This window comes from Prionailurus bengalensis, chromosome B2 (genome assembly GCF_016509475.1).
Source record: "Prionailurus bengalensis isolate Pbe53 chromosome B2, Fcat_Pben_1.1_paternal_pri, whole genome shotgun sequence".
In the NCBI taxonomy this organism is placed as follows: Eukaryota; Metazoa; Chordata; class Mammalia; order Carnivora; family Felidae; genus Prionailurus; species Prionailurus bengalensis.
In genome coordinates, this window is record NC_057349.1 from 104,951,976 (window position 1) to 104,976,171 (window position 24,196).

General features: G+C 38.2%; 1 protein-coding gene across 2 annotated transcripts in view; it reads right to left on the reverse strand.

Moving 5' to 3' along the window:
* TRAPPC3L (trafficking protein particle complex subunit 3L) overlaps positions 1-22,000 on the reverse strand; it is a 40,008-nt gene extending 18,008 nt beyond the window's left edge. Inside the window, exons 1-3 of one of the 2 annotated variants that reach the window (XM_043592171.1) lie at positions 21,959-22,000; positions 18,565-18,662; positions 15,538-15,637 (exon numbers count right to left, since the gene is read on the reverse strand). In XM_043592171.1, the coding sequence (XP_043448106.1) occupies positions 15,538-15,637; positions 18,565-18,662; positions 21,959-22,000 (240 nt within the window). Of the gene's footprint in view, positions 1-15,537; positions 15,662-18,564; positions 18,663-21,958 lie in introns of both variants that reach the window. The other variant, XM_043592170.1, reaches the window with a different exon arrangement.
* Between the last annotated feature and the right edge of the window lie 2,196 nt (positions 22,001-24,196).

Genomic DNA, 24,196 nt, shown 5'->3' on the forward strand with positions numbered 1-24,196 from the left:
GGGCAGCTTCACAAAATATTTTCAGTGTTCAGTTGGTTAAAACTGAATTATGCAGAAAGAACATTTGTACACCTGGAAGAGAGATCATATTCTAAATTTTGCACTTCCGCTAAGGAGGAAAGGCAGAATTAATGTTTATTGACAACCTATTATGTGCTGGATACTTTACATATGATTAAATTGAAAACTTCCCAACCATACTGGGGAGGAGGTATTATTGTTTCTATTTTTATGAATAACACTAAAGTTCAAAAAGGTCAAGGTTAAGCCACAGGTAAGAGAATAGAGCCTAGGGGCGCCTGGGTGGCGCAGTCGGTTGGGCGTCCGACTTCAGCCAGGTCACGATCTCGCGGTCCGTGAGTTGGAGCCCCGCGTCGGGCTCTGGGCTGATGGCTCAGAGCCTGGAGCCTGTTTCTGATTCTGTGTCTCCCTCTCTCTCTGCCCCTCCCCCGTTCATGCTCTGTCTCTCTCGGTCCCAAAAAAATAAATAAACATTGAAAAAAAAATTTAAAAAAAAAGTTTTAAATTATAATGAAAACTGAAATGAGAATGGGGAAAATGAATTAGTTATTTCATCTAATCCCATTCTTCAAATCATTTCCAAGAATAGGATAAGGTAAGATACGTATGAATTCAGATGATATGAGTAATTCCACTTAAGAATAATACCTCAAAATATATACATCTTTGGGCAGAGTACATAACCCATAAAATGGTTTCTAGTTGCATTGTAACAACATTTTGTTCCTAGATTTTAACATGAACAGATGTGCGTCTGTATTAATGATTGCTGATGTTATCAACAGAACAAGTTTATTTCTCCCTGGATTTTTTTTGGTATTTGCATCATGGGAGGAAACATGAAGGGTGGAAATTGGCATTTTTAAAAATCTCGCTTCATTAAACACCTGGCTAACTATGAGTGAGTCTCACTGACCCTGTATAGGAAATAAATAGTTAAAAAATATATAGAGTCACAAACCAGTGTTTGATAAATTTCCATCTTCTTTGGAGTGAATGTCCTAGGAGATGCAGCTTCCTTACCTACCTCCTTCCCAAGAGATAAGTTAGTCATCCCAGCCCCTGGTTGGGTGGGCTTTGTTTCAATCAAGACTACCTACTTTTGTTCCAATGACATTTTCTTTTATTTGAAATATGTAAAAGAGATAAAATGAGAAGCAACTCTGAAAGAATTTGGACTGAGGGTCTGGAGGAATAGCAGGCCTCACATGCCTCCCTGCCATTATAGCAATCACCCTGGAGCACCAACCAAGGAACACAGTTTGCAAACTCTTGCTTTAAATCAGTGGATGCACATGAAGATCACTTGGGGAACATTTTCAAAGTTTTGATGCCTGGGTCTTATTTCCAGAGACCCCACTCAATAGGTCAAAAGTAGGGCCTGGGCATCTGTTTTGTTTTGTTGTTGTTTTGTTTTGTTTTGGAAAAGCTGTAGGTGATTCTGTAGGGCAAAAAGGATTGAGAGTCATTACCCTGGAGCATCACTGAGAGGTCCGGGCAAGTTTGGACAAAATCTTTCTTCTGACAAGAATGCACTAAGCAGGGAGGCCCCAGAGTGTGAATGTCTTCCCTAGTGTCTCTGAATTCTTAGGCTCAGATGGACCTTGCTTTAGCCTTTGAGGTTTGGGGTCCCAGAGTATTTCCTCAGCAGTTTTCATCTCCTGGTAAGAAATTTCATTGTCGATAGTTACAGTAAAGAAATGCTCCCGACACTAATGCTATTTTCAGTGCACACGCTTTGGTTTGTTTCATAAGTGAGGCTCTCATGAATCTTATCCAAATGAGTTAAGAAAAAGAAAACAAAGACTCTCCAATGGAAAGTTAAGACAGCCTAGATTTTCATGTGCTGAGATATCTGGAACATTGATAACTTTCCCCTGGAGCATCTTTGGTAATAGTGCCAAGAAGGTAAGACGCCTAGAGACAGCCAGATTTCCTATAAGACCTGATCATAAACAGAACTGGGCGATGGACATTCACAGGTAAGGGGGGATAACTTGCAGAATTTACTGACAATTGAGCCTTCAGAGACACTTCCCTGTGACTAAAGGAAAAAGAATACAACACAAATGTAGTCATAATAAAAACTTATGGGTAATTTCCCTGCAGGTGCCCTGCTTTCGTATTGGAATGCTGCTGCGAGTATGTGGTCTGCTGGGTTAGGCCTGATCAGTCTGCAGAATCCACAGACCTTGTGGTTATGCACACATGCTTTTCCACAAAAGAAAACTTCCTACACTTTTCTTCTTTCACCCCTCCCAGGGGTACAAAGGGGAATAGATTGAGTGTGTGGGTGTTTATGTAAGGCAGTTCTTGCCTACTCAGAGAAGAGAATTAAGCCTAAATGGTCATATTTCTTTAAGCAGGTTTATTAGTTTTAATAATCCATCTGCTAGATTTCTGGCCCGAATGGGAAGATTTCTCAAAATACTTGATGAGTTCCTTTTGCTGTTAATATTAACTGCTTTTTAAATACGGAGAATTTTATGACTATAAAGAGTTTTTCTTTCCATTTAATTTTTTTCTACTCCTTTTCTGCTCACAAATGTTACTCAGTAGGAAAACGGCCTGACATTCAGCTAGCTGTGAGGCCAGCCTTCTCTGGAATGTTGTGTGGTGTTGTGCTGTGACTTCCATGGAATTCAATCCCTGTTTATCAAGGGCTCCCACTTATTTTCATATCATATGTTGGAAAAAGTGGAAAAAGTAAAGCAATTCCATAGGCCCCTAACACTAACTTGTGAGTTAGCCTTTGAAAAATAGTAATTAATAGCAAAGATTAACAGATTCTATATCTAGAATGCGATGGAATGGGAGAAGATATTTGCAAATGAAATATCAGATAAAGGGCTAGTATCCAAAATCTATAAAGAACTGATCAAAGTCAACACCCAAAAAACAAATAATCCAGTGAAGAAATGAGCAGAAGACATGAATAGACACTTTTCCAAAGAAGACATCCAGATGGCCAACAGACACATGAAACGATGCTCAACGTCACTCCTCATCAGGGAAATACAAATCAAAACCACAATGAGATAGCACCTCACACCTCTCAGCGTGGCTAAAATTAACAACTCAGGCAATGACTGATGTTGGCAAAGATGCAGAGAAAGAGGAACACTTTTGCACTGCTGGTGGGAATACAGACTGGTGCAGCCACTTTGGAAAACAGTATGGAAGTTCCTCAAAAAATTAAAAATAAATATGCTATGACCCAGCAATTGTACTACGAGGCATTTGTTCAAAGGATAAAGGAGTGCTGATTGGAAGGGGCACATGCACCCCAATGTTTATAGCAGCGCTATCAACAATAGCCAAAGTATGGAAAGAGCCCAAATGTCCATCAACTGATGAATGGATAAAGAAGATGTAGTATATATATACAATGGAATATTACTGAGTGATGAAAAAGAATGAAATCTTGCAACAACATGGATGGAACTAGGGTGTATTATGCTAAGTGAAATAAGTCAGAGAAAGATAAATATCATATGATTTCACTCATATGTGGAATTTAAGAAACAAAAGAGATGAACATGAGGGAAGGGAAGGAAAAATTAGATAAAAACACAGAGGGAGATAAACCATAAGAGGCTCTTAAATACAGAGAACAAACTGAGGGTTGCTGGTGGGGTGTTGGGTGGGGGGCTGGGCAAAATGGTGGGGTGTTGGGTGGGGGGCTGGGCTAAATGGGTGAGGGTCATTAAGGAGGGCACTTGTGATGATCACTGGGTGTTATAAGTACGTGATGAACCACTAAATTCTATTCCTGAAATTATTATTACATTATATGTTCACTAACCTGAATTTAAATTAAAAAAAAAAGCAAAGAAAGATGTTCTATTTAGGCTTAGTCTGATTAGCTTCCATTGTTCAGTTGAAGGATGAAAAGGAACAGGAATCCTGGGAAGGTGTTGAGGGCGAAGGCACCTACAGTGCTTTACCCTTAGGATCCAGCCCCCCCAGAACCGCACTGGGAAGCGCGCTTACTGACCTGGTCTCCAGTTGCGTCCTGTCACCTGTGAACACTCACTCTCCAGTTCCGTCCAGACCCTTTGGATTAATTACTGAGCTCTTCACTCATTTTCTCCTCACCCCATCAGCTCCCCACACAGGTCACATGGTGAAGAATGCCTGGGTCTCAAATCCAACCTAGACTGTGAGGACTCTGCCATTCCGGTACCTCAGTTTCCCACTTCAATTTTCTGATGGAGGTGGGATGCACATACAATCATGGCCACCTTCTCAAACATCTATTTACAGATTATTCTAGTATAAAACAGTGGCAAGACACCTCAATACTTTAGGATGGTGGGGGCATATCTTTGAACTGACAGTCACAACTATAGGGTGTCTGAGGTAGGTGAAACCAGTGGTAGCCTCCCTCCACCCTCTCCTCTCTTCTCGCCCCAGATTATCCAGGTTGTCTGGAGATTATCTTGCCCACAGCGTTGAGTTGCCTGAGGTGGAGCAGATCTGAGCTGAAGGGAAGTTCCCCTCCATGAGCATCTGTGTGGGGAGCACAAAGCTTCCATTCCGTGTCCTGGAAGGCAGAAGGCTGAGCCAGGGCATATCACGGAGTGATGCTGACAGCGAGACAGGGGCTGTGAAGTGCTCCCAGCCTTGATGAGATGAGTCACCTTTGAGAGGATCGTGAGCAAAAACCTGACCTCCACATCAATGAGAGATTTTAACAAAGGGCAGGGGTTGCCTAATAATAAAAAGGTTTCAGGTTTCCCTTCCGTTCTATGCCATTCAGGCTGCATTTTTTAGTCTATCCCTTCAAGCAAATTGTGTGTAAGAAGGAGGAGAGTGTGTCGGGGGTGTGGGGGGTTGGCGGGCGGGGGAGGGTGAAGGGGGGTGGGAATGGAGGCAACTTTAAAACTGAGATCTAAATTTTCATCCTGGTTAAAAAAACCCAAAACATTCAAAGGACCGAGAAAAGTCTCCTGATTTTGTGCATAGAATCAGGATGTTGACACAATTCAAGTGTTGTGCATTGTACTGGGTGCATTACACTTAGGCTTACACCCAGAACTGTGAAATAGGCCTTTTAGGGAAAGTATTCCTTTTAAACCTGTACATTGTTTAGAAAATGGAGGAAGCCAAATACAATCTGGAAAAAGAATGGAGGGAAAGTAAAATACAGAAGCATAAGGAATAAAACCTGTTTTGTTTTGTTTTTAAGAGAAAGAAAAAACCTAAGATATGCTGATGTCTCTGTCTTGCATGGCCTGGTTCAAGTTAATTTCACCTGGGCAGTTTTCCTATTCACATAAAAAAATCAGGTCATCTCTGGTAACATTTTCTGAAAAGACAGAGAATGCCAAGAGAAGGAACTGAAAAAGATTTAGAAAAAGAAACAAAAGCAAAAGCCCCATGGGATTAGAGGACCAGAACAAACTTTTTATGATTGGTTCCTTTAGAATAAATTCAAAAGGAAACCTAATACTGTCTGTTGTAGCACAACATCATTTTGCTTAGGAGAATCTGGCTGGCTCCCATCCACTGAAGCTTCCCTCTGAATTTACCATTCTGAGAAATGTACCTCCCCCCCACCCCCTGCCCCATTCTTGCTAATGGTCTAAAATATTTACTTTCAACAAATAATGTGTTTTGGCTCAGATTGCTTCCCAGAGGATGCATTTTTTTTAAGTTTGCTTACTTATTATCTGCAAAATACATAACAAAGACAATTCTATTTCAATACCTTATAGTTAGCATGCTAAATGGAGCCTGCTATACTCTTCTATACAGGAATTCTAGCCTCTGGAATAAAGGAAAACAAACACCAGCATCAGTAAGACAAATAACACAAGCACAGGGTTCATAGGTAAAGTAAGACTCATAAATAAATGTTGCTAATTTCCTAGACAGGAAGAATATGGTCTTTGCCAATTGCTTTGCCCCATTTGGGGAAATCTCAGAACGTTTTTCGTACCCCAACCCCCTTCTTGGAGGGCTGTCTAGGATGGCCAGACTCTGTGTCTCATTACACTGCCATTCGGATCACAGATAATGGACTAGGATGGGCATCTGAGAGCCTGGGCACTCAGTCCACAGCTTGGCCACAGAAGACGCGTGCCATGAAGTCTGTACTCACAGAAGACAAGTTAGAGGCTCTTTTTGGGACTTCGAATATGAGACACAGAGACTCACAGAAGACACACCCAGAAGGGAAAGACTAAAAGAGGGTAAGGAGAAGTCCTGAGGCAGCAGAGTCACTCAGGTGGAGAGAAGATAAAGAATAGAGAGATGTTAGCAGGTAGCTGAAGAGCAAAATCAGCAGAGAATAGTTGAGTCACCAAAATGACGAGGACCGGAGGAGGGAACCACAGATACCTGCTACTGACATGACAGGGTAGACTAAGGGATTTCCTGATTTCTGCTTTTCCATGGGGCCTAGCTGGTGTGTCCCAGAATATCATTACAATCAACCACTATGACCTGACATAACCCAAACATTCAACACAATTTTTGGCTTTATGATGAGTTTTAGGATACATTTCAAATACTTTCTATAATAAATGGAAATGATTTACTTAAATGCTCAATTTTATCTTTAACTTCTCTTAATGAAATCTTATAAATGGGTTTAGAAAATATATTTTTTGTGTGTGCAACTAAGGAGACTTTTTTAGATTTTATACTAGAGAAAGGTATAACTGTACTTTTTATTTGCCCTCATAATAAACTGGAAGTGATAGATGCCTGTTGAGTAAATTATGTAAAATGTAATCTCTAATGATTTGATTATCTATTTAGTGCTTGCATTTTGCAATCACAATTGACCTCAAAGGGGCAAGACTGAATCTCTCCCTTCTCCTGAAACTTTCTACAGTCATATAAGTAAGCAGGGTGGGGGGAGGGGATGAAACTTTCAAAAAAATTATCAAAATGAGTTCACTGTCTATTATTTAATGAGAATATTTTCCTGTCGAGGATCCCTTGGCACTTCTAATCTTTTTATTATAAATTGGTTATGGTGAGCCACAGGCAGTTTTGGAGCACTGGATTTTCTTTTTCTTTCTTTCTTTCTTTCTTTCTTTCAAGTTTGTGGCTTAATGTGCCATTTTCTTCTTTCTTTCTCTTTCTTTCTTTCTTTCTTTCTTTCTTTCAATAATTTATTGTTAAGTTAGCTAACATACAGTGTAGTCTTGGCTTCAGGAGCAGATTCCCGTGATCCATCAGTCACATATGACACCCAGTACAGCACTGGATTTTGTATGTGGTAAACATTGCTTGAAGTAAGAGAGCTTCTGCAGGTGGTAGAAATCAGGGCAGGATGGAAGGCAGGCTTTAATTTGGAGATGAATGTGGACCACTGCCCTCTCCTGGACAGAATAGGAGAAGCAGCAGTGTGCACATGAGGGAAAAGATCTAGAATATTTTCCAAATTCATTTAGACAATTCTTAATGAATGTCTACAATGTACTGGTTTGCCATGGCACCGTGGGCCAAACCCCAAGAATGTTTGAAATTATCCCTCCCTTTGAAAAGCTTACAGACAGGATGGGGAAATAAAAATTTCCAGAGATGAAAGATAACTTCACTCAAGTGTCAAATCAAAGCAACCCAAGAAAACTCTACATTATTTCCATTCTTTGTAAAATACTTTGGCTCCGGTTAGATGGAGAATAGAAATATATACCAAAAAAAAAAAAAGCTGGTCAAGAGCAAATTCTTGGAAGATCAGCAGGCACAAAACACAATAAAATTGTGTTTCACAGACTAAAACATTAAGCTAAAATTCAGACTTATGTGGCTCTTTTTTTCACAATAAAAATGTTCTAGGTAAGGATACTCCTGGATTCCCTTACCTTTCCAAAGTTGTTCTGTCATGTTTGTTTACTCATTGTGATTGCAACTCCTGCCTCCTACAAAGAAAACTAAGTTTCACCTTTGGCACATTTCAGAAAATGGACCTGGTCCATTTGAAGCTTATGAAGCCCTAACACAGTGGGTAAGTCTAAACCCCGTTAACACCTTCCACTGGGTGGCAGCTGAAGTGCCAATCCACCATTGTGCCTTGTATCTCACTTCTTTGGACTTCTAGAGAAGAGAGCACAAGTTATTAGGCAGTCGTGTTCTGGGTCTTTGGCCCACAATGTTATTTAATGGCACTTTTAGCACTAATAAATGGAGAGAGTAGATTTCACAGTTATGGGAGGGAGAACAGATCTGGCTAGAGAGAAATTCGTAACGAACCAGTGGCTGTATTTAATAACTTTCAGTGTTTTAATGGAAAGTCTTTATTTCAGATGTTTGCATACTGAAAATGATGCTCTTCAGTCTGTTTTGCATCCCCATTTGCAAAAAGCTGACAGCACCCTGTTGGGAGAAGGATGCAGCTTCCCTTCTCATCACATCTCCCTTCCACTGGCCAGCTTCTTACCCTTAGAGGTAAGAATAGTTCCTGGGTGGGCAAGCCTTTTGGATGGGTCAAACGTGAGGCCACCAAAGTAAACAACAGCCATGGAAATGTATGTAACAATCTTACTGACTCATGCCTTCTGTGCTGGTTGTCAGATTATTGCCTCTCAGCTCCAAACCGACTCATCATTGCCCTGCTTGTGATGCTGGAGATAGATCTCACAAACATTTCTCCTTTGCCAGTAGAAGGGTCTCTAGGGACGCAGCGGGAGGACAGACTTCTCTTCCTGGCTCTGGGGCACCTTTTCTTGGTTTCCTTCTACAGGAAACGGTGACTGGTAGTGCTTCGTATATACCCAGTGGCACTCGCTTCTCAGTTCTGGCCATGATTTCAAGGTTTCCTCACTGCCAGCCTCAGTCCACCTTCACCCCAGTGGGGGATTTCTGCTCACTGGTTTTGATCCATAATTCCCTACCCACCCATCTCAGCCTGACAACGCAGAGGCCTTTTTCAGCATCCACGGGCTGCAATCACATGTCGCCAAAGATGTTTGAACCTCAGCCTTGGGAAGAGAGACCCTCTTCAAAGTGTGTTTTTTCTTTGGGTATTCTCTCTCAGCACCAGGATATTCTTTAGCATTTTCTCCTTTCTTAGTAGCTAGTACCCTATAAATAGTTAATAATGTTTCATGTTAAACCTTCCTTATTGAAAGGATTGTGTGGTTTCTGTCTCCTGATGGGGCCTTCACTGATCCACCTTCCCAGCCATGGCACACCCCTCTGGAAGTGTCTAATAAAGTCATTTGTATGTCCCTGTAGAAGCAAAACATCAGTGCTTCTGAGTACAAATCTGTATTGGAGATTGCCGTGGAGCCACCACCATTCTGAACTGACTCGGGAGCTTTATGCTTCAAAATATTTGAATTACTTGCATAGATGCAGACTTGGTGGTTTTGTGCATTCAGATCAGAAGCAAGATAAAAGAAAGAAGGCCAGTACGATTTACCAAAACCTTTCTTTATAGCCTCAACTCTAATCTTAAATGAACCAATTTCTTTAAATAAAATGATCGTCCAGTTAAAAAAAATCCTTCTGCCATTCAAGTTCCTCTGGATTATATTCCTAAGCCTTTTGCCTTAGAGTTTGTGCTTACAACATTCACCATTTAGATTTCCCTCCCTGCTTTAGGCATTCTTACTTCTATTGCCTCCTATGAATGCTTCCTTTCAATTATTTCATTGATTTTCTATCACTCACCAAAAAAAATCATTGCACACATTATTTAATTAAGGTAAATTCAATTTATAGTATTAAAAGGAAAAGATCTCATTTGCACTTTTCAGAATTTCCAAGGACAATATATCAGGGTTCAATTTTTTGACCTAAGGATCGGAATTTCAAGTTTTACAAGTCTTTTTATATTTTTTATATATTATATTTTTTTCTCTAAAAATTTCATCTTACTGTGACAACACCCCTGATGTGATGTTTATCCTGAAAAATTATCAATTCCTTCTACCCTTTATAATGACATCATGATGACACTGACCTAACAGTAAAAAGCTTTCCCAGCTTTGATGGGCAGAGTTTGTGCTAAGCCAAGCAGTTGTAAACACCATCAATAACTAGACAGTATGGATGTTCTGAGGGAGGCTTTGGAAGCTACACCCATCACACTCAGCTATTTATGATTATAGTTCCACATCCAGATTTTGGTGAGGGAAAGCAAAGCCTGAAAATCTGAAAAACTGCAGCTGAAAGAGGTCCCACCTGATAAATATGGAAGCTGAGGTTCAGACTGGCAACATGACTTGCTAAGGGTCACACACTGGGAATGTGGCTGAGTAGGATGTGGATCCTTATCTTTCAATCTCGACTGCACTGGGTATGGTTAGACTATCGCTCTACATCTGATGATGGATTAGAGCTTCTTGTGTTTAAGTGACTTTTCAAAGGGAACGTTATAATATCTCTTGTCAAGTGTAAACTTTATGATCATCTTGACTTTAAAGGATTAAGTTTTGGAGCATCCAGGTGGCTCAGTCAGTTAAGCGTCTGAGTTTGGCTCAGGTCATGGTCTAATGGTTTGTGGCTTCTAGCCCCGTGTTGGGCTCTGTACTGACAGCTCAGAGCCTGGAGCCTGGAGCCTGCTTCAGATTCTGTGTTTCTCTCTCTCTCTCCCTCTGTCAAAAGTAAATAAATAAACATTAAAAAAGTAAAGGATTAAATTAATCTCTAATTCACTTCTCTTAATAATAAAACATTTGTCATGAATGTATTTGGAAACCATGAAATATATTTTTGCATAACTAAGGAAATGTGTTTTAGACCTTAGACCAGAGTAAGGTACAACTGTATTTTTGCCTTGCTTTCATAATAAACTGAGAGATTTATGCCTGTTAGATTACACTTAAACGCTCCAATGTTTCACCACTACAACTAAATCGGCCATGTTAACTCTACTGCAAATTCCACATTTTCAGTTTTCTCAGAACAGCCATCATAACAGGGGAAAATCTTCAAAAGTACATTTTAAAGAAACAATTTTTGGGAAAAGCACTAGAATAAGATCAGAAAAATTCTTTGTTTCTTTTCAAATTTTTGTTTAAATTCTAGTTAACATACAGTGTAGCATAGGTTTCAGGAGTAGAATTCAGTGACTCATCACTTACATACAACACCCAGTGCTCATCACAAGCGCTTTCCTTAATCTTCTTAATCTTCTTAATCTTCACTCACCTGGCCCAGCCTCCAACCCACCTCCCCTCCAGCTATCCTCAGTTTGTTCTCTATCTTTAAGAATCTCTTATGGTTTGCTTCCCTCTTTCTCTCTCTCTCTCTCTCTCCCTCTTTTTCAGAAAAATTAAATTGTAAGCTGGCTTTTATGACTATGTAACTGGCGACGACATCATCCTAAATCTGAATTACATCATCAGTCAAATGTGGCTAATGATAGATACCATTTTTACTTCACAGGACTCTTGTAAGGGGAAGAAATAATAAGTGGCAACTACTTTGAGCTTTTCTAAAGAAAGACACTGTATCATTAAAGTTTTGCAATATCATGTTGCAACGCTGCTGGCAATTTTTATAAATTATATGTCTTAATTGAAGTGTGAAGTACTGAGGCAATCACCACAAAAGTAACTTGTATATGATAAAATCATATTTTAAAAATGGATGCATTTTGATGTTGCAGGAATGTGAGTTTAGAATTAGCCTGGCATCTCTTTTTTATGTAAAATGTAAGGCCTGATTACAGACTTTTTCGAGCAATGATTTGGCCTGCCATGGGATTTCTTTTCAGACCACTAGATGGCGCACTTTGGGGCCTAAAGCTAATTGTTCAGACGCTGAGTCCGCGCGAGGATGAGGATGGTGTTCTGTATAAAGGCATGGTCTGGTTGAGCTTGCAGCCAAACAAAAATCACAGCGTTTAGGTTCTAATCCTGACCCTGCAATGCTCCCTGGCCATAAGACTGTGGTAAATTTCTTTTGACCTTGCTCCACTCCTCTCTAAAACTACTCTGTAACATTTGACACCTGCCTCCCCTCGGGAGAGTTTACAAGGATTAATGAGATAATGCTGCTGAAGGCCAGACCTTTTAATGAAAGCTGCTAATTATAAGCAAAGCATCAGTGGGCAAGCATGTAACTAAGTTCTGCCCCTTCCTCTGTGTTAAAAAGCTTCTGAATTGGGTGACATCATTCCCACATGTAAGAGAACATTTTGCTGTAGAAGTGAAAATGATTAAGAGAGAGAAAATTGGGCACTCGAAAGAAACTGCAAAGGCCAGGAGACAACCCCTCTGCACCAGAGAAGGGTAAGGGTGATGAAATATTGTCTTCATTGAAAAGAAGGAATCTTGCATAGGAGTGGAGTGGGTTTTTTCCCAGTTTGTTGAGGATGGAGAGCAGATAAGAATTTACAGGACATCAGAAACATACAAAAAGTTTAGAGGAAACATATTTGGAAAGTGGATGTTGTATATGTTCTTAGTTTTATATCAAACAGATCTCTTTCTTCTAAGCTTTTTAAACATTGAAATCAGAACACTTAACATGAGATCTACCCTCTTAATACATTTATAAGTGTACAATATATTATTGTTGACTAAGGGTAAAATGTACCACAGATCTCTAGAGCTCATTCATCTTGCTTGACTGACACTTTGTGCCCATTAGTTAGTAACTCCGCATTTCCTCCTCCTCCAGCCCCTGGCAACCATCATTCCCCTCTTTGAGCCTATGAATTTGAATATTTTAGATACGTCACCTAAGTGGAATCAGGCAGTGCTTGTCTTTCTGTGTCTGGCTTCGACCATGTTGTTTCACTTGCAGAATCTCTCTCTCTTTTTTTGTTTTAAAGACTGGGTAGTATGCCATTGTATGTATATACCACATTTTTTTAAAATCTAGTCATCTGTCAATTGCCTTTTAGGTTTTTTTCCACATCTTGGCTATTGTGAATACCGATGCAATGAATATAAGGGTGCTAAAATCTCTTCAAGATCCTGGTTTCAATTTTTGGGGGGACAAGTACCCAGAAGTGGGACTGGCAGGCCTTACGGCAATTCTATTTTTAATTTTTGAGGAACTTTCAAACTGTTTTCCACAGTGGCTACACCATTTTGAATTCCCACTAATGGTGTGGGGGGTTCCAATATCTTCACATCTTCCCCAAAACTTGTTGCATATAAATATAAATATAAATATAAATATAAATATAAATATAAATAAATATAAATATAAATGCAAATATATACCTGAGGTGAGGTGAGGTGAGGTGATAGTGTGGTTTTGATTTGCATTTCCCTGATGGTAAGTGACTTTGAGCATTTTTATGTATACCTGCTGGCCATTTGAATGTCTTTTTTTTGGAGAAATATCTAGTCAAGTTCCTCGCTTATTTCTTAACTCAGTTACTAGTTTTGTAAACTAGAGTTACAGGAGTTCCTTACATATTTTGGGCATTAACCCCTTATTAGATATTTGGTTTGCAAATATTTTCTTTTATTCCATGGTTGCCTTTTCACTGTTGATCATTTACTGTGCAGAAGCTTTTCAGTTTGATATAGTCTCACTTCCTTGTTTTGTTTTTGTTGCCTGTGCTTTTTGATGTCATATCCATAAAATCATGCCAAGACTAATGTCATGAAACTTTCCCCCTATTTTGTTCTAGGAGTTTTACAGTTTTGGGTTTTATGTTTACATTTTAATCCATTTCAGTTCATTTTTATGTATGGTGTAAGGGTCTAATTCCATTCTTTTGCATGTGGATAGCCAGTTTTCCCAGCACCATTTATTGAAGACAATTTTTCCCCATTGCCATACTCAATGGTAGAAAACGGGAAGCTTTTCCTCTAAGATCAGGAACAAGATAAGGATGCCTCCTCTCACCATTTCTACTCAACTTAGTGCTGGAAGTCCTAGCCAGAGTAGTTAGGCTAGAAAAAGAAATAGAAGGCATACAAATTGGAAAGAAAAAAGTAAAATTATCTCTTTTCACAGATGATACAATCTTAAATGCAAGAAACCCCTAAATATTCCACCAAAAAAGCTGTTAGAATTAAGAAATGATTTCAGCAAAGTTGCAGGATACAAAACCAACATAAAATTAGTTTCTGTATACTGACAATGAACTACCCAGAAAAGAAATTAAGAAAACAATCCCATTTACAATTGCAGCAAAAAAGGGTAAAATACCCAGGAATGAACTGAAGGAGGTGAAAGACTTGCATTGATGAAAGAAATCAAACAAAACACAAACAAATGGAATGACAGCCCATGTTCATAGATTGGAAGATTTAATATTGTTAAAATGTCCATACTATCCAAAGTGATCTGTTCTTGCAATGCAATCCTCATCAAAATTCCAATGGCATTCTTACAGAAATAGAACACAACCATCTACATTTATATAGTGCAAATATTTTCCATTAAAACATCTAGTATTTTTGTAGTATTGCCCATACATTTGCCCTAGTGAAAAGTTATTTTATTTTTCAAACTACTGCTTTATCACTTTAGTTATAAAGGGAAAGGGAATTTTTTAAACTGTTTAGTTGTGTGATAAACTCACCACACTGAGACTGGAAGACCTGGGTTTCAGTTTCAACCACATGATCACTAGCCATAAAATAATGAGAGTAATTATAACAAGAAGTGGGAAAAATCTTTTATTTGGATTGTGTTTTTTGAATGCCTACATTTTAAAAATATATACTAATCTTCAATTTTTGTCATATTCTTTCTGGGACTCAGTTTTCTTATCTGGAAAATGGGAATAACTCCCACTCTGCTTACTTCATAGGGATAATGTAAGTGTGAAAGACAAAAAAAATATGTAAAACTGCATTTAGAATTACAAAGCACTATGTAAAACTATTATTGCCACTCACATGAAGAGTCAGTATGACAATGTACAATAATATTAAGGATTGGGAAAGAAAAGAACGAGGCTGAATTCACAGGTCTGTTGTGAGAACCCAGAGGTGAACCTTACAAATATCTGAAACCCATGTATTCTTTCCATGTATCCCACAAATGAACAACCCTAGGTTAATAGCCATAGGCTTCCAGATTAAAGGGATTCTGGCTAAGGATGCATTTCCCATATCGTCTTATATCTAAGAGATTTGAGCTAGTCTTGGGTGATTCCAAGTTGTCTCTCATGTATCAGGTCTGCAAAGGTTCTTAGAAATTTTATTTTTCTCTTGGGAAAACATTGCTTTGGAAATAAAATGGCTGCAACAATATTCTATAAGACAGCCAAAGACCACTTCCTCCATGCACTAAAATGATTATACAAAGGAATTGATTTGGGGCATGCATATTATGAGGTTGCCTTATTACATTCCCTTTTGTTTACCTCTCAAAACATTTTTCCCAGTGTGGGACATACACTTCACACACACCACGTGTTCAGAAAAATCTATAGATGCTTAAATGCCTAAAAGCATTTATCTCTGTTCACAATAGCTTTATCCCTCTGCCAAAATAAAATTCTTTTCGATCAGAATCTCTTAGCACCTAGTGATGAATACAGATAGAGAGTATCTAATCAGGGAAGAAAACCACAGAACTGAGGACAAATCAAAGCTTCTCAAAACATATTGAAAGGGCAAAAAATGCATTTACCTGGGCAATTATGTCTGTAATTTCTGAGTAACTGTGGCATCTTCTTACACAAGATCGAGCCAAAAAATCTTCCACCAGCCGTGTTCCAATGCCATATCCCCTGTGGTCAAGGAAAGAGTGTGGTCTGAAAATAATATTTAAGTAGTGAATTCTATCCATGTTTGAGAATGGAGTCATAGGTTTAGCACTTGCATAAATGGATAACAAAGTAAAGCAAACTTGACGAGTCTAATGGCTATTTAGCAGTAGGCTCTTTATTTGTCTTACAGACCACAGAAACACAAAGCACTTATCTGGGAAATATTAACTAGTTTCCTATAAGCAGAGAAGACTGAAGAGGTATGTCTGGCCCAAATTTGACAGTGTAGATTAAAGTTAAGGGAAGTTGGTGTTTGTAGCCTAGTGTTTCTTACTGGCAACTTTCTCATCACTAGCTGGTGATGGAACCAACGAGGATCTAGCTAACTTGTTGTCTGCTACAGGTATGGTACTTAGATGTTCATTCTTCTCCTAGCATAGTTATCATGGTAAGGGAACAGGTATATCCAGGATGGGCTCTGGAAGGAGAGGAAGAAGGGAAAAGTAAAATCAATTTTTGTTGCCAGCATAGGTTTCTGCCGTTAGAACTCTGAAGTTTGGCAAAAAGAAAATAAAGTGATGTTCAGAAAATTCATTTTTCATTCTAGGGAAACTGAACCTATGGGACTTGGGAGAAAGTATTTATATTATCTGTTAGCTCTACCCTACCATGAATAGATTGGGTAGTATCTCAAGTACAGTTTTGAAAGCATCTTATTGAGATGTCATACTATAGCTGAGTATGTGGCTGAGCAGACACCTTCAACAAGATAGACCTGAGAACTTTCTATCTAGCTGAGGAAATATGACCTTACTGGTGGAAATAAGAAGGAATAGGCTGCTTTTGCTAACCAATAGGCACAAAATTGGTCTTTTAATTTCACAACCACATGTACACAGACAAGTGAAATGATTTGAACACAACAATAGAAGGCCCACCAAGATAAAGACAGCATGGTGTGTAAAGGGAATGTCTGTTCCATAGGTCCTAAAATTTGGGGGGGATAATTGGTAACTGGGTGGTTGGGGCAGACAGATTTAATGTCAGAGTGCTTACTAATTCACTAAGTCTATGAGGCACTCTATATTTCTCAGTAGATAGAAATATTCAATTTGGCTTACTTGACTTCTAAGAAAACTGTTTTGTGATTCTAGCTAGAAAGTTCGCACTAAAAAAAACTTTTGAAGAACAGAATATATACTTTACAGAAATGGTTGTACTGCATTTAAAAAAATGTTTCTGGCGTTTTCTAATCTCTATGCATATCCACAGCCTTGGACAGTGAGGGGTGATAGAAGGCCAAAATGTTACAGTCAGCACAGTAAGTGTACACACACACACACACACACACACATGTATATATATATTACACACATATATACACACTATACACATGCATATATATACATACCACACACATAGATACAAACTACACACATACACATATAACACACACAAATACATACACACTACACACACACACACACACACACACACATCTTGCTTTGATCAAAGTGTGTGTTTCTGTAAAGTAGATAGTTTATATATTGAGTTAAAAACGTCAGATGTTTTCAACAGAAGCTATTAAAGAAATCCAAATGTGAATTATTGCTTTACTTAAGGCAATGCCTTTCCACAGACTCTCAGAGTTTATTCTTCAATATTTCATTCATATTTCATATTTGTTAAACTGTGCACCCAAGTGCTAATCAAGGTATGTTTTTTTAGTCAGCCAAATGAGTTTCTCCATTTTCTATATCTGTTTCACAAAACAATGTAAATTTAACGTAAGCAACATAAAATGATGTGTACTCCAGAAATACCGTATCACGTGTTGAAGTATGACTTAAATGTAAATAGGTTAAGCAACTCCCACTATTACAGACACTATCTTGGGAAGTACTCCTGACTAATTAAAAAGAAATGAAAAATCAGTTATGTGAACCAAAATAAACACAAAACAATAAAAAAGAGCTTTCCAATAGAAAAAGAATAAGCATAGAAAGGAGGGAAACCATGGTTCCAAAAAAAAAAGCCTTTCAAGCTTTCCTTTATGTTGTCTTTTTTGTTTTCCACCTCAAAACACAACGGGCCCTTTTTAGAAGCCCTAAAATGCTCAACTAGGCTGGATTTCCCCTTCAACCTTTCTAACTAAATCTTCTATTTAGGACAGGTTTTCCAGTCACTGCCCAGTTAGACTCCTTTTCAGGATCCATAATTAAGAGGTTCCAAAAATGTTGAAAGATATTTTATTATTGAGCAATAATCTGATGGTCATATAATTATTCTGAGAAAATTAAAGGCTGAATTTGTACAGAAGGAATCTCCATTAATGAAGACAAGGAGAATGGACTTTATTTTAAAGGGAAGAAGTGGGTTTCTCCCTTTAATATATTTTTAAGTAAAGCATAACAATGGTATAAGCATTCAAACAATGAAAACACTACATAGGAAAAAAATAAACCTCTCTTCTGCCCATAATCCCTGTCTCCAAGTTCTCTCAGGCAATCGCCATTATTAATTTTTTTGCATATCCTTCCATACACGGTCTATACTTATATAAGCATATATTTATATGTTAGAAGGAGTTTTATTAGAACAAAAGACTTCTGGAAAGAATCAAATTTGATGACCCATCACATTGTTGAAAGAACAATCTTAGTTTTACCATACCCTTGATTATACGTGACTAGCAAAGAAATGATTTCTAATTAAAAAGAAAATGTTCCACACTTGACTTTCATAGAAAAAAGTTTCCTTCCTGTGACATTATGCTTTATGACAACCCAAATGGCAGTTGTCAGAAATTATTTTCAGCTTTAAAATGTGATTTGTTGAAATATTAGAGCTAGGAAAGTGGAGCAAGCAAAGTCTTTACAAGTGGACAAAAGGCAGAGGATGTTAAGAAAAAAGTGCACCTTCTATGAGAATACAAGACTTCTACTTACATTTTATCTAAATATTTATTCACATCTTCATCTTTTTCATAATCTTTACACAGTTGGGCAACCAGAGCTCCATAGGTGAGGACAAAGAGATCTTTGTTCTAGAGAAAAAAGAATTAGTTTTACTTTATAGGCAAAGCTAAGGACGACATGCTACTCTATTTTTTTTAACAAAATTTTCCAATGGAAGCAGTCTTTGAGATCATCTGTTCATTTTTTTCTACCCTCCTGCTAATTATTGCAACCATTTTGACTTTTGAGAGTGAGTTGTATCTATATCTGGATACATTGCTGATGAGAAAAAGAGCTATAAAATAAAATACATTTCTGAACAGGAAAAATCTATGCATCTATTGCTTACATTCTATAACTTGCAATGTATTTTCATGGAGGAAGTTTTTTAAAAAAATAATTGCTAGTATAAATTTCTGTTGTTCTAGAATGGGCTTTGGTATTGGCCGACCATGTTTCAGTTGGAAGGAATAATTAATTGGGTGAGCCTTCTCATGAATCTGCACAATCCCTAAGGGGTTCCAGATCTGCCAAGGAGACCATCAGCAGGAACCCAACTAGAGCAGCAAATTTGTCAGATGTTATTTTCTTTACACAGTGAAAAAAGGAGAATTTGTACTTTCCTAATAGAACTCCAAAATATGTCCTATTTTCAGAGTGAAGTAAATATGAGAATGACAACTAAGAATAATTTAGGTTTGGTTTAGTATAGGCAGGTAGAAAATAGGGGAAACAGAGCACACAAATCTCAGTCAATCCATTTAAAGAAGTCTCTCGGTTTTGCTTCTGCTCTTGAATACTATCTAAGTAAGGGATGGAGGTATTAGAGATAATCAATTCCAAAGCTCTCAGTCCTACAGAGGAGGGAATGACTTGCCCAACCAGCCATCAACTGGGAGCCAGGGAGGAGCCCGAGACTACAGGCTCCACTTGGACGCAGTGATGATTTCTCAGGTGCACAAGAGACTTATTTGAAGTAGAAGTGGGTGAGAGAGAGAGGTAGGGAGGAGAACCACTGTTGGAAATAATCTTATTTTGTGCATAATCTGGTATTATCACGAAAAGCTAAATGTGAATTCCAGGTTAGAAGAGGCGTCTTTACCTCTAGACCTAGGTATCTTGGGTAGCCTAACATGAAGGGTAAGATAAGATCTGATAAGATACATTCATTTTTTTTTTTAAGGCACAGCCAGAAATGGCTCAACAAATCAATAAAATTGTTTATTCAACAAAGTAGCTTCTGTAAAACATGATATAATTTTGATCCAAATACTTACAAAATTTGCCCAATACCACCAGAATCTCCTTCCTTACATGTGGGTTTATATCACAAGAAATGTTTCTTTAATCAGAATGAATATTTGTTATAACTAAATAAGTTGTAAATGGATAGAATCTAAATAGGTGTAGTGAAAAATTGTGTCCATATTGAAAACGTAAGTTAAAATGTCCTAAGTGTCTGTAGAATATATGTTAGATATATTAATCAACATTACATCAAGGACTGATATATATATGAGTCAGGTATAATAATATAATAAGTACATTAATATTTCCAGTAGAAAACAAGAAATGTAAAGCAAGTGATTTTTTTTTTTAATTTTCTTTTTCAACGTTTATTTATTTTTGGGACAGAGAGAGACAGAGCATGAACGGGGGAGGGGCAGAGAGAGAGGGAGACACAGAATCGGAAACAGGCTCCAGGCTCTGAGCCATCAGCCCTGAGCCTGACGCGGCGTTCGAACTCCCGGACCGCGAGATCGTGACCTGGCTGAAGTCGGACGCTTAACCGACTGCGCCACCCAGGCGCCCCAAAGCAAGTGATTTTAACAAAAGTATTGTTAAACAAAATCACCAAAGGGTCACAATATATTCAATTTTTGTTCTGTTCTTATTTAATTTTAAAAACCTAATCATCCACTATAAGAAATGTCTGTAAATTATACATGAAATATCTTCCTAACGTAAGGAGCCACCACAGAAGATCAATTACTGCTATGTGGTAATACCACACCATAAAAATGGGCACCAGTGAAGGAAAGGGAGACAGAAAGACTGATAATGTATTTGTTGCCACCAGCAATAAAACAGAAGAATTTGAAAAAGAGATAAAAGGAAATAAAATCATACCCTATTTACATGCCAGAGCCGTAGCATTGTGCTCATTTATAATTATGGCCAACCTGAAATCATGGCATTTTCTTCTTTCTCTTTCTCTCTTACTCTGATGGGTGAGTACTAACTACACTGTACTTGCAGCTGGGTTTCAAGCTCAATACCCATGAGGGCCAGTTTTTCTCCATCCCGCTTCCTAGTAAAAGGCTGAACCTTGAACTACATGTCCGGGAGGGTCTCAAATCCATACTACTGATCACAGAAAAGGTCAACATAAAATTTGTCTTCACAGTTTATAAAATAATAAAGACAGTCATTTTCACATACGAAAAATAGAACACCATTAGTTATTTGAGGCTTTGGAGATGTCAGGATAAAAGCATGTTTTAGCTGATATATAAATGAAGGGATTTAGGTGCAGTGTGAAATCTACAATATCTTTTCGTATTTCAGAGCCCCACATAAAAATCAGTCAGGATCCCAGAATGCCAAAGGGGGCACCTGCAGGCATTCCCAACTGGGGTGTGCCAGTTAATCATACAACTCCAAGTACCCATAACTGAGATTCCTCAATTTTATCCAATGCTCATCAGTCTCCTGAAATAATTAAAAGACCTTTAAGTGTAATGATAAATTTTCACTTCTGTAACTTCTAAATGCCTAATAGAGGATTAAAGAGGAATATTTTTCCAAATATAATCTGTAAATAAGTTTTAAAATAACTCTGAGCTTGGAATATACAGAAAGGACAGTAGCACATACAAAATTATAATGACAGATACTTACATTTAAAACAAGGAAATATATTTCCAAAAGCAATAATCTTTTAATACTGAGTTTCTTGCTGATCTATTCCTGTTAATTTAACACGTAATCAACTATTTTATATACATTTCACTTGCCAGTTCATGAAGTATGGAATACAAAGAATTCTAAGTATGAAATACAAAGAATTGCTTAATCTTTTCATATTTTCCATCAGAGACAGAAGATACATTTGGCACTTTATAGATCTAATTAGTCAGAAAGGAAAACCCTAAAATATGCATAAAGAATCGATTCTGTTATAAAGTGTCAGAGATCACTGATCACTGTACTATTCCCAGAGGTATCATTTATGATCCAACCCACTAAACACTCCCTTGCTCCCACTGAAAAAAGTCTGTTTATAGTGTCCCTTTTTAAAATAAATCAGAAATCACTGAAGAAAATATTTTCTTCGAAGTAGAAGAAAAGCCTCTTTGAGAATATGTTTATAAAAATATCTTACTATTTTATGGTATTCTGGTCTTCTATGTGCAGGGCGAGACATTGTGCTTGAGAGATGAAGGATGTGATCTTCGATTTCTTTTCGTTGGCTTTTATCTTACAGGTGTATCAATCTCCGTCCTTTTGTTTCCGCAAGTTCCTTTTTGCTTTGAGACAAGAGTGCTACTTCTGCCCTCCCCTGCTGTTGCTCTTTGCTGAACTGAAGAGGAAAACAATCACAAGCAGAACTGTCTTGTAGGCACGTCCCTTGCCACCGATCAAATACTGCTTCACTTGTGAGGACAAATTGTAATCTAGAGACATAAAAGCTGATAGTGGGAAGTCAGAACAGAAACACCAGCTACTGAAAATTCTTTAGCCCAAGGGAATATAAGAGTGGTGTTTTGCTCTCATGCCAACACATTGTTCTAAAATCACAAACAGAAACCTTCCCAATCCAAGATAAATCTAAATGTTAGCATTATTCAGTCTTTGTATTGATTGTTGTGTGAATTCGAGACAGGATCAGCAATCTGTACCTACTATGTCTTGGGTTCAAATGTAATAATCAATGACTCTAATGAGTATCACAGACCCCATCTTGTGTGATTCAAAATTCAAATGTATCTGGTATTTTTGTTTTCATAAGCAGCAGTTTTCAAGAATGATAGATTTGGGGTATTGGTATTTTTTCATAAAACTGTTGCTCATAATGAGTGTTCTACAGTTTAATAATGTATAATATTTCTGACAGAGAAAGCAAGCCCTTAGCTTTCTTTTGATAGTCCCTGAGATGTTAGCTATTGAAGGCTCTCTTTATTTATGCAGGAGTATAGACCTTTAAAGTTAAAACAAGAAACTCCCTCATCTTGACAACTGCAGGGTGTGGAGGATCAGAACTGCTCCAGAAATAGAAGCATAAAACTCAGTTTAAGAAAGTAGTTTCCTACTTCTCCCATCTTTACCATCTGAGTTAATTGGCCCTATATGTTCTAGAGAATTCTTGCTATGCCGTGACAGACTACTCAATACTTTGAAAGAGTGTGGTGTAGTTGAAAGAGCTAGGAGACTTTGGAAGGCTCAGACTAAGCTGCGGTTTTACCATTTACTGGCTGTGCGACCTTGGACAAGCCATTTTATTGCTCTGTGGCTCAGTTTCCACATTTGCAAAATGGCAATAATAATGCCCATCTCACAGAACAATCGGAGAATCAAAGAGATAATGTGTGCTATAAAACACATTATAATGCACCATATAAACACTAATTACTATAGATTTTTCTTGTAGGTGAGCGTTTTGAATGGAATTCTCCAATATTTAAGGTATTTCCATTACTGCCTATGTTTCATGACTCCATTCTCAGGAAAAGTCAGTTTTGCTGGGTGGTGGTGTGTGTGTGGGAGGGCGGTTTTCAGTGGCAGATTCATGACACCTTATATTTATATAAAGTTTACGATTTATAACATGGTTTTCATTTTATCTCATTTTGACTCAATTACCCTCTGTGAAGTAGTCAGTACTGTAATCATTACCATTTTATAGGATAAGAATCTAAAAGTCATGTTGAGAAATTTGTTCAAAGTTGGCTGGGTGGTAGGCAACAAAGAGGGATTTGGGCTAAATTTCCTGACTCCAAATCAAAAATTTTTTCTATTGCACACACTCCCATTATATTAGAGCAAAGGTTTTAGAGGCAGACTCACAAAAGCTACTAAGGTGTGATGAGAGAATGTTGCTGAGCCTACTGTGGGGGTAGTTCTGGGTTCCGAGAAAAACCGAGAAAAGCCCTGTGTATTTGGTAGGTGGGGGAGTAGTGGTCCTGGAATCAATTTCACTAAACTCTAATGGCTGTGGTATGGTGACATCAGGGCCACCATGATAATTCAGGACATGATGGGTGCATTAGGAAAAGCCAGCTCTTCCTCCAGACTGATTGACCTTCCCCTCCCTCCTGCGTCTTAGGTCAGGACCATAGGGCTTAAGGAAGCAGTCCCTGCCTGGGGTTCCCGTATGAGAGCACAATCTGCACAAATACAGCTGCAGCCTGTGGTGCTGGGACACCAGTTTGCTGGTTTTCAGACTGTGGAACCCACTAGCCTTCAGCGGCTCTTATGATCCAAGGAAGCTTGATGTGCCACAGGCTCCTTCTTTCTGTCAGTCTTCACTTAAATAGAAGAAAGTGTAGAGGTTATATTTCTTTAAAAAAAAAATTTATGCTTTAATTTGTTTTTGAAAGAGAGAGAGGGAGAGAGTGGGGGA